The following is a 13829-nucleotide window of genomic DNA, read 5'->3' on the forward strand; positions in this document are numbered from 1 at the left end:
CGTGTCCGTGTGCCCACCTAGCCCTGTGTCCGTGTGTCCATCTAGCCCCGTGTCCGTGTGTCCGTGTGTCCATCTAGCCGTGTCCATGTGTCCATCTAGCCCTGTGTCCGTGTGTCCATCTAGCCGTGTCCGTGTGTCCATCTAGCCCCGTGTCCGTGTGTCCGTGTGTCCATCTAGCCGTGTCCATGTGTCCATCTAGCCCTGTGTCCGTGTGTCCATCTAGCCCCATGTCCGTGTGTCCATCTAGCCCCGTGTCCGTGTGTCCGTGTGTCCATCTAGCCGTGTCCGTGTGTCCATCTAGCCCTGTGTCCGTGTGTCCATCTAGCCCTGTGTCCGTGTGTCCATCTAACCCTGTGTCCGTGTGTCCGTGTGTCCATCTAGCCCTGTGTCCGTGTGTCCATCTAGCCGTGTCCGTGTGTCCATCTAGCCCTGTGTCCGTGTGTCCGTGTGTCCATCTAGCCCTGTGTCCGTGTGTCCATCTAGCCGTGTCCGTGTGTCCATCTAACCCTGTGTCCGTGCTCCCCGCGCGCGCAGAGCGCCCCCTGGCGGTGGCGCATGCGCACGGCAGCAGGGGTTGCTGTCGGTCCGCCGGCCGCCAGGGGGCGCGGGCGCGCCGGGCTGAGGCGGCGGCGCTGGCGCGGGGCGGGCCCGGCCGGGGCGGTGGCGGCGGCGGCGGAACCGGGCGGGCGGCGCGGCCATGGAGGCGCCCTCGGTACCGGACGCCTCGGCGACGGGTAGGGGGCCCATCAAGGGCATCCTGAAGAAGAGCGGCAGCAAGGCGTCGTCGGGAGCGGCCGTGGGGGCGCGGCAGGCTAGCCAGGCCTGCGACGAGGATGAGCACGGGTGAGGCCCGGGTGGTGGTGGGCGGCCGCGGCGGGTCCCCGCAGGGCCTCCCTCCGGCCGTCCCGCTCCTTCGAGGGGCCCGCGGAGCGGGATCACCCGGGCAGTGTCTCCAGCCGGGGCTGCCGCCGTGCCCCGTGCCCGGGAGGACGCTGCGCGGGCGGGACGGGTGGTCCGTGCCGTGACCCCCGTGCGGCGGCGGGCCCGGAGCTCGGCTCCGCTCGGCGTTGGGGATCCGGCAGTGGGAGCTCCCGTCGAGGCTGGGGCTCCGCTGGGATCAGGGGGATGCCGGCTGTGCACCTGGGCGGAGGCGGGGAGCGCTGCCCGCATGAAGCCGGCGGGAGCTGTCGCTGTGGCTCCTGCCGAGGAGTGTCACCCGCTAAGGGTGGCAGCTCACAAAGCGTTTTACCGACGCTACGAGGATAGTTCACAGTTTGAGAAATGCGCTTGATTTATTCTCAGCCTTCTTATAGGCAGCTCATTTCTTGTAATCAGAAGCGTGTCCCTGGAGAGGGGACCTCTCCTGGGCTGAAACATAATCAAGATGTATTCTCGGTTATGCAGGATCCATCTGTATGAATCTCACATTTGAGAATGTGCACAGCCGTGTTGTTTGTGATTTGAATGACATGAAAATCTTGGTTTAATTGTAACATGCCGAGCTGGTCCAGATGTGCCAGAAGGGGTCTTTAGCTGGCCAGCACCTGTTCTTGATGGGTAAGAATCCAGCAGTTTTCCTGATGCCCCCAGCATGTGCTGCCTGCAGTTGCTCTGATTCTCCATCAAGTTATGATGAGGAAGGTTTGACCTGAATTCAATGTTTCCAAATTTGCTTTGGACACATTATTTGCTTTTGGCACCTTATTTGGTAATGTAAGGAGAGAAATAACAATAAAATTAAATGGTCATGCTGATGGGGTTTTTTTTATTATTATGGTAATATTCCTTTTATCTTTGCCTAGTTAAGTCATTAATGTAGTCTAAAGTCAGCAAGGTAAGAAAGCTTTTGGTTGCAGCTTTGCTTGTGTTAGCTGCTCCTGCTTTCCAGAGAAACATTTCAACTGAATGAATAAGATGGTGTTTTTGAAACAGGTGAGTGTAAGTAGCAATGTTACACAAATATAATTTTTTCTTTTCCTTTTCTTTAGTTTTAATATTATGTAGCTTGATGTGTTTAGTACCACTCCAGACATAAATTACAAGTGGCTGTTGGTAGCCGGTGTTTAATTTTCTATACTTTCTTTTGTACCATCTTGAAAAATGAATAGAAATTGGAGTATGAACGGATGAGTGTATGGTATATTGGTTATTGCACACAATAATTTCTTGGGAAGCAGTTAGTGGGCTAGAGTCCAGCTTCTATTTCTTGTTTACCAACATGAGCCGATAAATTCAGTTAGATTAATTTTGAAATGGCCTTGCAAGTTGAAAGATACTGGCTAAACCTGGCAGGCTGCATTAGAAAATTTCCTGGAAAGATCAGTATAGGGTATAAAAAGCTGGTTTCTGTGCAGGTATTATTTTTAGATTGCAATATATCAATATCAGTGTTATTTCTGATTTCAGCAAAACAGTTTTGTTTTTAGAAGAATGATAAGTAGTACAATTGTGATTTTCCCTTGACATTAAAGATTAGGTAATAAATTCAGGTATTTGATTTCCTAATTATTCTGCTTATTTCTAATATTGAAATTCAGGTCTGGAGATCTTTTAAAATATCTATAGATGAAAGAGCTCATTGTGTCAGCTGTCATCTTTTAAAGCACTATGTTCAGTAGAGCGCTCATGTACTTGCATCATTACTGACCTTGTGCTGCTGTTAGTGATGGTAACATTGTTTGGAAAAATTCCTTAATGAAAATATGATGCAAGAAGGAAGCTTGAGAAATTGGGACACCACTGGAACTGCATCCTAATAGCTGAGATATTGGTTCAATGACAGATATGTTCTTGGCATACACACTGGGGTACAGTATTTTTTGCCTTCAGACCCCTGTGAACGAGTGGATGTGATATTTTACAAAGGAATTGTGGAAGTGTGTGTGTGCACAAGTAGCTCTGTTGGAAGAGGTGAGTCTGCTATGGTAGGAGTAAGTGAGATGTGAGAGGTGTTCCTTGGCTATTACTGCTGCTGAAACTTCCTGCTTGTCCACTCCACCTGGTGTGGTGTCAAATGGAGTTATTGTGTATTTTCAAAGATGTGAGAAAATACAAATGAGCAGTTATGAGATTTTTCAAATCTCATTTTCCTAAGGAAGATTAGATTACCTATTTCTCTATCTGAAGTGGTGTCAGGATGCATTTCCTTGTGATGGTCCTAAGCCCTGTCATTAGTGTTATGCTGTGGAGACATGCAAAATTGGAGACAAACAGGAGAGGTGTGGGTTTTCAGAGCACTTAGTCATTCTCCTGTGAGGGCTTTTTACAAGCAGGGGTGAAATGATATGTTTGTCTCTTTGCCACTAATGACTTCTTCCCGCAGGTGAACTTCAAGCTGTGCTTTGGGAGGTTTTTCACAGCCAAGGCTTTTAGTGTTGGAATCTGAGTTTAAAAAAATAAGTGTGAAAAATGAAGCCACTAAAAACTCATTCAGTCTTTTATTTATGACTCACTGCCTTGCTCAGTGTGGGCTGTCTGATTTCCAGCACAGTGCATGCCAAAGGGATTGTTCCAAGATTGCCAGTATTATTATTAGGTGGAGTTGTGAGTCTGGGCTATAAACCTTGATGTGCTCTGGGCAAGTGAACACAAAGCATGTGATGGGAATCTCTCCCATCTGTTGTATTTCCTTGTCAGCTGAGCTCTGTCTCTTTACAGAGCCTGTGTACCCTATGTATCGTTGTCTAAGTGCTCTGGCTGGTAAAAATCCTCCCTGTGCAACACAGCGAGCATCTTGTGTTGGCCATGGGTGAACTTTAGGCTCTGTTCAACTGGGTAAACTGGGGATTTTTCGATTCCCAACCAGACAGTTTTGAATGAGTGGCGTTCCTAGACTGGATCTCTTGCTTTGTCATCATGAAGCTCATGACTCCCCGCCCTGCCAGAGCCACGATCTGACTCACGTGTTGTCCGCTTATGCTGCAATCCTTGTGTTTGCACAAAATGATTAAATGGACCTGAAGCCTCGAACATGAGACCTTGGCACCAGTTACTGTGTGCTGAGGGGATTAAGATCATTCAATTTGTATTAATTTCTGGAGTATAAGCCTGTGGCCTCTCTGGTTCAGCATCAATCCCCACATCTGTTTTTTCCTCTTTAGTTTTTTCCCCCCACATTGTATTATGCAGTGATGCTGTAAATGTAGAGTGTAGTTTGTGCTTGGAATTTTGCTTTATCACGTTTGTTTTACAGATATTATTCTGCTCAAGAGCATTTGTGTTATTGAGATTGAATATATCTTTCAGATCTGTTATTGGAGCGGTCTGTGTTTAAACAAGAGCAGTTATGTGGAAGTCATCCAGCCAACTGCCCCCTCCCACCCCCACAAAAACCCAAACAACAACCACCCCAAACCAGACGAAACCCCCCAAAAAACCTACAAAGTCCTGTAATGTTTGCTTCCTTAACTAATAATTTACAATGAGAATATATTAACTTGTTGAATTTTTGTATTATTCTAAAATTAAATTTATTGGCTTAATCTAAGGGAAAGACCACCTTATATGAAGTTTCCAATAACCTTTTTAGAGAAAACGTGGAACATGGTGGTTTGTGTTGATTAAACATTTTTTGTGGCTTTTAGATCAGTGGATGGATGGCTCTTTCTCTGGCCACAAGGTAGTTGCTTTTCTTGTGGCTTATATATTTTGTCAGTGAGCAGTCAGTGTGGGTGAGCCTTAGTTTCTTCAAATATACATAAAATGGCACATTTTCTGGTTGACTAAGAAAATTCTAGATAATGTAGGATCACTGGTGCCTGTCTGCATAAAATGTGAAACTCCCTCAGCTTAATTATAGCAATGAATCACTTGGCTTATGATTCCAATTTAAGATGACAAAAGCAGTATTAATAACCAGCTTGTTCTATCCTACTTATTTCACTGCAGGAGAAGATTTGTTGGTTGCTATTGTTTATGTAATAGTTTTGCTAATAATCTTTCCAGCTCCCTCAGCAGAGGTGAACTGAAGGTATTGGGTTCTGTTAAAGTCTTGTGGGTTGTAATAAGGGGAAGAATTCTCTTTTTACAAGTTACTGTAAAATCAAACAGTTCACAAGATAGTTATTGAACAAGTCCAGGAATCTCTGAATTATATGAATATGTTTATAGATCATTGAGTTTGTTTAGCTGTTGTGACTTGTTAGGGAAATTAAGTTGCACTAATAATTTAGTATGACTTAAGTATGTATAGAGCAGTATTTAATAGCTATACTTTGAATATGCCTGTGTGTCATAACAATATTTTTTGTTTAGTATGTAGTAGAGATCAGATGATGTTTTAAAAATTCCTTCTCTGGTAAAGCAGAACTAATTTAGAATATAAGAAAATTTAATTTTCTTTTCATATTTCAGTAAAAAATCCCAGAAGTGGGATGAAATGAACATCATAGCTACGTACCACCCTGCAGGCAAAGATTATGGCTTGATGAAAATTGATGAGCCAAGTACTCCTTACCACAGGTATGCTTGCTAAAGTGTTTTCCTGTGTGCTGCCAGGTGGAATTGTGGGTTTAGAGCAAAATTTACTTTGTGGGTGATGTCATATTACTGTGCAGGCCTCCTGGGTGTATGCAACATACTGAGGTCTATAAAGCTTCTAAATAAGGAGAACAGTCTGAAAGGACAAAGTGTAAAGGATAAAGTTTAGAAGGTTTGTTCTAGCAGGCTTTAGGCTTTGAATGGAATAAATAAGTCTTCTATTGATTCTATTTCTTTTTCAGTACCAGGATATAATGTTGTCATATCAATATTTTAAGTTGATTTGGAAAACTTCTAAAGCATTAAAGGAGTCTTTAAATTGAGTGTTGTAAGGTTTTGACTGTTTTCTTGAGCAAACGACAAACTCAAGCAAATTACTAAAAAAGCTACTTTTTGTTTGTCCTCCAAGCATGATAGGAGAAGATGATGAAGATGCAGTGAGTGATTCAGAATATGAGCCCTTAAGAGCAGATGTGTTGAGTAAAAAGTAAGTATTGTAATAAAAAAAACCTGACTAAATGTGAAGATAATCTGCTCTTTCCTGGGGTAGATTTTCTTTATGGAAACTTGCTGGTTTCTCTAGAAGCTGAATTTTTGCTGGGTCAAATTAAGTGTTTTTCAGTGTTTGATTGTGCTACTGGTAATTTAAACCTCTTATAGGTTGTTACTACATATAAATATGGCAAAAATAATGAACAAAGCTGTTTGAGTGTTCTGAAATGTCAGTTATTTTAAATACTGAAAAACTTGCCGTTTCAGCATTTTGTATTGCATGATTTATGTAGGCTGGCAGCTGCAGCTGAAGGTAGAGGCCCCAAGATTATAGCAAGGCAAGAAGAAAGCAGTGAGGAGGAGGATGAAGATGAAGAATTAACACCTGAAGAACGGGGTAGGCATAAGTTGTTTTCTTTCTTCTGTTTAGAATCTTTTCTTACAAAGAGTTTCACATTTTCCATACGAAATATTTGCAAACAAGTACTATCAGAAAAACGTTGTGATTTGAAAATAGAGATAAATAGTGTTTGAACAAATATGCTGTTTGTCTCTAATCAGGAATGTTTGGTTTGGGATCTACATATAAACAGGAATTTGCTGTTGGTGGCTGTGTCCCTGTGTACAAGCTTAAGGTGTGGGAATTCCTGCCAAGACACCTCAACTAAGAGTTGTGGTTTGGGGTTGAAGCAACAGTTCTTAATCTGAACATATTTCGGGTCGACTTAATTCAATGAGTACCACTACAAATAAAATGCTGCTAATTGCTTGCAAATGTACAGATGATATTTCTGGTATTCTCAAAGCAACTGGTAGATGGATGCAATAGGAAGTCTGCAGCTATTCCAAAGCAAATGGCATCTTTAACAGAGATATCGTTTCATGTGAACTTGGACTAGAATGTTTTAACGGAACAGTCAACAATAATACTTCTAAGGTTTCAGGCTTGTATTATCTAGCTGGTGCTTCTCAAATTACCTGGCCTTAACTTTGAGCATGAAACCTTGCTATACTAAAGGAAGGAAAAGAACAAAACATTGGGGCTGGCAGTAAGCAAAAATTATTTAATTATAATGCAATACTGCTGGATATGTTAATGTTTAATATATGGAGCAGAGCTGGCTTCGGGCCATGGTGAAAGTGGAAAATATTTTCTTCTACATGTGGTAAATATATCTCTCATAACTGAACTTTGGTGGCTAGCCAGGAGTCAAGCTACACAGCTGCAAAAGTTCATCTTCTGTCCCAGCAGTATGTCTCAATCTGTCCTTGAGTTTACTTAGAAACAAGGCTTGTGAAACTGGAATTTTGTGTACTTTTATCAGATGCTTCTCGGGGTTCAGACTCGCTCTGAGTTGCAAACAGGTTCTTACAGAAGTGCTTCTGAGATTCCAGTACATCAATTACTATCCTTTTTGTAAGTCAGACTCATTTTAAAAGAACACTCCACTGCTTGAAGACAATATTTTTTATTCAGTATGTTCTTCTTTGAAGAAGATACGTTGATTTTTTTTTTAAGGGAAGGAGCAATTATTTCCATTTGTTTGTCCACAGAGAAAAAGAAACAGTTTGAAATGAAGAGAAAAATGCACTACAATGAAGGAAGAAACATCAAACTGGCAAGGCAGCTCATTGCAAAAGAAATGCGTGGTGAAGAAGAGGAAGATGAAGAGGATGAAGAGATGCGTGATGCTGCAGATGTAGAAACAATGAGTACAGAAGCTACCGAACATGGTGAGCTGATTAATTAAAAAGCACCTGTAAGTACTGGTGGTCCTTTGAGTTGCTGGGAAATGAATATACTTCAGTGTGAGACTGACTAGAAGGAGTACAGTATGTATGTAACACTGAATGAGTAATGTTGCACTCTGTTTTCATAGGTAGATTTGCAGCATGGAACAAAAACTATCAGTGTTGATAAACAGCATGTAGGCTTTTGTTTGTTGTGGCATAACAGAAAAACAAACATCTCCGCTTCTTACCATTTCCCCAACACAGCTGACTTCGGATAGTGAAGTTGCCAGCACCCTTTTTAAAGGAGGAGCTGTCTTGTACTGAACACTTTAATCGCCACATGGGCGAGCCTGGCTTTTTGTTGTGGGTCATTTCCCATTCTGCTCCCAGTCCATCCTGTAGCCAGCAATGGGAAATTGCCATCAATGTTTCCTCCCTCTTGAGAGGACTGTATTTATCTTCCTGAGGAAGAAGACTGTAATGTAAAACTACTGTTAAGCCTTCAATACAGACTTGAGCAGAAATGTTCATTGCTATAGTATGGGATAGGACTCTCAACTTCGCTTTTAGTGCAGCTACTGGAAGAAAGTTTGGGATGTTTGAGTGGGAGCTGTTGCTGGAACTTGTTGCAGGGCTGTCTCTTCACAGGGAACTCGTAAAACTATAGAGGCTGATACCTTCTCTTTCATCTTTAAATTTCTCTCTGGGTGAAACGTCTTAGACTTTTGTGGTGGTATTCTGGTGAATAATTACAGTTCACTCCCCACCTCTATATGGAACAGCACTTTGAATAAAGTTTTGACATTAAAAAACCACACATCTGTTGCTCATGAGACTGGTGGCAGTGAAGTCTGTAAGCCTTGTTCATCTGTGGTTGGCAGAGCTGTGAGATACTAGCATGGTCTGCAGACTTGGGAAGATGCTGCATGGGTTTAACTTGGTTCACATCTGCTTTTCACAACCATGTGAACTAGGAACTCCTATAAAATTCACTTAAATCTCACGCAATAAAAAGGTGATTTGCAAAGTTGCGTGTTTAAGTTCTGTGGATTGCACCTTTTCGTCCTGTTATTTACTACAGGAGGACTAACTCCTTCACAATTGTTCTGAAAGGGTCATTTGGTATCTGTCTGAGACCCATTACTGGACTGACTTTGTCCAGTAACTTAACATAGGCCTTATAATGGCTATTTACTAGAACTTCACTCTCCAGGGGAAAGGAGGGCTGCAGCAGCCAACCGTATGAGCCTTCTGCATGGCCTGAAGCTGCCATCTCTCTGCACTCTGCTGTAAAACAGAGGCAACTCCGCTCCCCAGCTGCATTCGCCAGTGGAAAGAAGGCAGACCTTTGCAGCATTTTTCCATCTCTATTGTTGAAGTCCATTCCACCTTCCTCATAACCAGCTTCAGAACCACAACTGGTAATTATCAATTTTAGACTGCTCATGGCTAATAGATTCCATAAATGTAACTGTCTGCCAGTGTAGCAACCCGTTAACTAACTGGTTCACCTCCACACCATAGCATATAGAAATACTTTCCATTAACCTGATATAGTTCTCAGTTCTTCACTTTTCTATCATTCTGCTTAAACCTTCATGTTTTGTTATCTCCTAATCTCTATATCAGCTATCACAGCCTTTAATCCTTGTCCTTGATCAGTTCTTCTGAGGTTAAGTACTGGTCTCACTTTTGTAGCAGCTGGTGAATTGAATGTCCTCAGACGGATTATGTGACAGGGTTGGGCAAAGGATGACAGGATATGAACAAAAATGTTAATAAACCAGTCTTCTGCCACTGCCCACATTTTAAGAAATTCCTACATTGCGATGAGAAATGTTTAGCATGTAGCTGTGTTAATGTCAAAGTTTTACTGAAATAACTTTTTTGAGATTACACTATTTATTGCTCATTCATCTGTATTCTGAGGGCACAGAAGAATCTCCTTATGAATAAGTGTTAATTAGAGCTACAGAAGGTTTCTCAAATAGATGGCTTTAATGCTTCCTACTTGGGATTTTTGGTCATTGTGCTTTTGGTCATGCTGTGCTTTTGGTTACATTAAGCACTTGAGTATTTAAAAATTAGCTGTTTCCTTTGTGGAAGGAAATCAAAATCCTATTAATATTCATGTTCCTGAGAATAGTGTATGGAAAGATTATTCACCTGGATAACTTTCAAAGAGCTCTTTGACTTGAAATTGTGTTTTAAAGTGCTTTTGTCTAGAGCAGAAAAGGGAGGGTTTCCTTACTCTTGTACTGGGTGATACAGGAGTTGATTTTTGCAATGGCTTGTTTTGGCTTCACTGTTAAACTGACTAACAGACCTGATGCTTGCTTTTAACTTCAAAGAAAATGTCCTCAGTTTTCTGCATGTTGTATTGTAGCTATATTTTTATAAATTCTTCCATTTGACTTGAGTTTTTGCGAAGTTGTGGAGATCATGAAGTGATGCGGCTGCCACTCAGCTATTATGCCAGTTAGTCTATGTGGGTGAGAGCTGCCATGCAATGTCCTTTTATTCTGATAGAATAACATGACTTCCGTAGTACTGATGATTGTTGCAGGTAAAGGTGTGACGTAAAAAGCATTTCTTAGTGGTCTATTGTGACTCTGGTGTTCCGCTGGCTCCTGGGTTGTTTTTCAGGCAATTTGAGAAATCTCTTCTCACTTGGAATTTTTTCTGTCTATGAAGATCCCTTAAAGATTCCATGCTTCTCTTACCTGATGTTTCTTTCTACCTTCTGTCTAGTTTGTATTTGAGTAAAACTAACAGTACACTTCTAATCTCTACAGTCTTTCAAAGAAAGGGCTAAAGACTTAGGGCAGGTTTAAGGAGGCTCCTGTCAGATACCATCAGGTCCATTAATACAAGTTGCACTTCTTGGTTGCAGACTGAGATTTCTTGCTGATTGAAATGAAGATGGCCAGTCCAGTCAGTGATGGTGAGAACTCCTTGTAAATTCTTGCTCCTGTCTTCATTGTGGCTGCCAAGTGTTTTAAATGGATGGATCATTCCTTTCTTGCCTTAAGTAGCCATGCCATATCCCATGAATACGAGCAACCAATCTCATTTATGGAAAAGAAAGTAGAAGTTGTGGTAGACTGCATGTAGCAGGGGGTTTGGAGCTGGATGTCCTATAAGGTTCCTTCCAACCCAAACCACTCTGTGATTTTACATTTACTTGCTTTAGTATTTCACCTTCTCTGGCTACTTGCTATTTATGACTCCATGAATAACATAAGTAGACTTTGCCAGCAGAAGTGACCTTTGTTTCTCTCCATAAAAACCTTCCCTTTAGAAATTCTCTTTGAAATCACTGAAGGAAGTATTCCTGATGTAGGTAAATTTAAGCATGATAATTTCCGTGCAGACCTGTCTTCTGCTACACAAAAGTATCAGCCAGAGGGTGTTGTCTGTAGCAGTTCAATTGACAAGCAGTAAGACTATTGTTCTCATTTTCTGGTTCATTTAGCTGCATTGCTCTGCTAACCTGTTCAGATGACACCCAGCAGCTGAGCTGTCACTGGGTGTGCCCTTTGGTAGATACAGAATATGTTGTGTTTTTATAACCAGGGCAAGCATTACCCTAAAGATGAATTAAGTGAGAAGGCTGGGAGCACACAGCAATCAGTTCTGTTGGTTAACTCTACTGTTTGCTTGTTAAACTGCGTGTTACCAAATCTATCTCATGCCCAAGCCAAACTGGCCTTTTAAAAAGATTATTATTTTTGATCAGCACTGTATTCTTTGATCAGCACTGAGGAGAAGTTTCCTCTGATTTATTGTGGTGCTTTTGCTCAAAAGCATGAGTTAACAACTTCCTGAAAGCACAACTGACTGTGCTCCTTCATTTATAAACTTGGAATTTTTTTATTTCAAGTGCCTCCTCTGGCACTTGATTTGAAAACTTGACCTGGGAAGTACTATGTTTGCTGGTGTTTCAGGAACCTCATGTGTTCTAAACACCTGAATTAAATCCACCCAGTTCTGGGGTGGAGGTGAGCACTCAGTGCTTGGTGTGCTGAGCACTGGTGTTTGCCATCACTTTAGGGCATGAGGGTCAAATAACTGTTTTAGAAGTTTCTGCACTCTCCAACTAAAAGCTTATACATTGCTAAGATGGGTTAGAAAACATGATCTTTGGAGAAGCAAAGACGATTTCAGGAGGATATTTGTGTGTGTTGTGAAAATATTCAATGGGTGTGAAAAATTATCTATTTTTTGTAATCTTTCTTATGCAGCACATGTTACTCGTGACCAGCTGGAAAGTAGAGCACACAGCATAGAAGAAATCTGTCCAGAACTGTAACTGCTTGTCAAAGACACAAATATAAACATCGCTTCATGATTTTTGCAGTTAAGGCTCTTAAATGTTAAGAAGCATATCAGTTACAATGTTGTATTGCCAAGAATGTTAATTTTAGACTTGTCCATTAGGCAGAAAACACTGTCTAATTGATTTTTTCTTGTGCCTAGTATTTCTTGGGAGAATACTGCTTCATAATTTGTTCAACCAGAATGGCATTCCCTGTATGTATAGCGCTGATTATCTTGCGTGATGTACTGTTACTCTTGCTTTGAAACACTCACTGTCTTTTGGTTTTCCACTATTTATTTGAGAGTGTTCTAGATGTGGTGTCTCATGTGGAAAGTTTTGGGATTCAAGAGCCAAACGGTACAGCATATATCAGATTGACATGTAAGCTATTTATCAGATGTGCTAAGCAGTTTAAAAAGGGATTATTCAAGTCCTACAACTTTTCTTTTTGTAAAGTGTTGACCTGTTAATCTAGATTTCAGTATGTTTTTACCTGCACTTTCCCAGTCTTTAGAACAAGAGCTGTGTTATTTCTTAAGAGCAGTGTTTAGAATTGGTTGTTAGTTTCTGACTAAAGCAGTACTAACATCTGGCAAAGGGAGTGTTTTTACACTGGAAACGGCTAACTTGAACTTTGCATTTAACTGTCATAACCTCTTCCATCAGGACTGGTTCTTTTGTGGAGCTCTCTCTGGCTTATTGTGAGAATGTGCAAGTTTCCTCCAGCTTTTCTCTCAAAATCACATCCACTGTTACTCTTCTGGCTCTTGTTTCAAATGTTTGGTTCTTTCCAGTTGCATGAACAGTGTTTGCGCTGTTAGCACCTGAGGAAAAACACCCAGCCACGAGGAAATATACATCAGGACTGAAGATGTGCTGAGCTTAGGCTCTGGCTGTTCTTTATGAAAGATAACTGCTGTTGATCTACTCATTTGGGGTTGGCAACTTCCATACTGAAAACCACTGGTCTAAAGCTTCCTGTGTCCATTGCAACTTAAAACAACTGCTTTTGTAAAATGAAGGCTTTTTTGGAAGCTATAAGGGAAACTGCCTAATTCAAATACTTGTTTACAGTGTGGTTGTATAGCTGTAAAGAGGGATTCTGCACCTCCAAATTGCTGTAAAAACTTCCCACTGGGTGGAATTTGACTGGGGAATGTTCCAGTATTCAGAGCAGTTCCTGGGTTTTATTACACAAACGAAGTACACACTTAAGCTTTAGCTTGGTTATGAAATATAGTGTATATCTTAATTTTGATCTGAATTTGATATGTTGCAAAAATCCATATAATTATATGGATCTATTTTAAAATGTCTTTTTCTCCACTGTATATGTGAAGTTTGAATAAAGGAATGAAAGTTATTTTACAGTTACACGCATTCTCAAGTGTGAGCTTTCCTGCAGTCCCAGAAAAATTGAGAGTGAATAATGCAATAGGATGCTGTCCTTTGAAAGATTTTTACTGGAATGATTCATTAGACTGGATGCATTGCCAAGGATACCTGTGAGTTAACTGGGTTTTGTAGTGTGCCTTTCCCAACTATCTCCTCTCCTTAGTGGGTAACAGGGTAGTTAATCTTCTGAAGTCCTGAATCAAGATTAATAAGGTCTTCTCACAAGAAAGACTTGAACTCTTGATTCTGGCCAGTGTGGCGATGCTAATTTTTCAACATGCAGAATGCTACTTCTTGTATCAAATGTGGTTACTTGCATAGAGTAAACGGGGAAGGGGTAGGCATTTAGATATTTCTGACTCATCAGGTCACTTACCGTCACTTTCAATTTGTCTCTCAAGAATAGGAT

General features: G+C 41.4%; 1 protein-coding gene across 3 annotated transcripts; it reads left to right on the forward strand.

Moving 5' to 3' along the window:
• The first annotated feature begins 645 nt into the window (after positions 1-645).
• Positions 646-12063, forward strand: PPP1R2 (protein phosphatase 1 regulatory inhibitor subunit 2). Of its 3 annotated transcripts, XM_086843580.1 has the most exons (8): positions 650-843; positions 5353-5460; positions 5888-5965; positions 6264-6367; positions 7525-7704; positions 8918-9125; positions 10598-10648; positions 11949-12063. In XM_086843580.1, exons 1-6 carry the CDS (start codon positions 698-700, stop codon positions 8995-8997), a joined length of 696 nt encoding a protein of 231 aa, XP_086699706.1. In that variant the 5' UTR covers positions 650-697; the 3' UTR covers positions 8998-9125; positions 10598-10648; positions 11949-12063. The 3 variants fall into 3 exon arrangements, with proteins under 3 accessions (XP_086699708.1, XP_086699706.1, XP_086699707.1); XM_086843582.1 differs by lacking the exon at positions 8918-9125 and having other exon boundaries at positions 646-843; XM_086843581.1 differs by lacking the exons at positions 8918-9125; positions 10598-10648; positions 11949-12063 and adding an exon at positions 10500-10591.
• The last annotated feature ends 1766 nt before the right edge of the window (positions 12064-13829 follow it).

Source organism: Cyanistes caeruleus, chromosome 10 (genome assembly GCF_971803275.1).
Source record: "Cyanistes caeruleus chromosome 10, bCyaCae1.hap1.1, whole genome shotgun sequence".
Classification (NCBI taxonomy): domain Eukaryota; kingdom Metazoa; phylum Chordata; class Aves; order Passeriformes; family Paridae; genus Cyanistes; species Cyanistes caeruleus.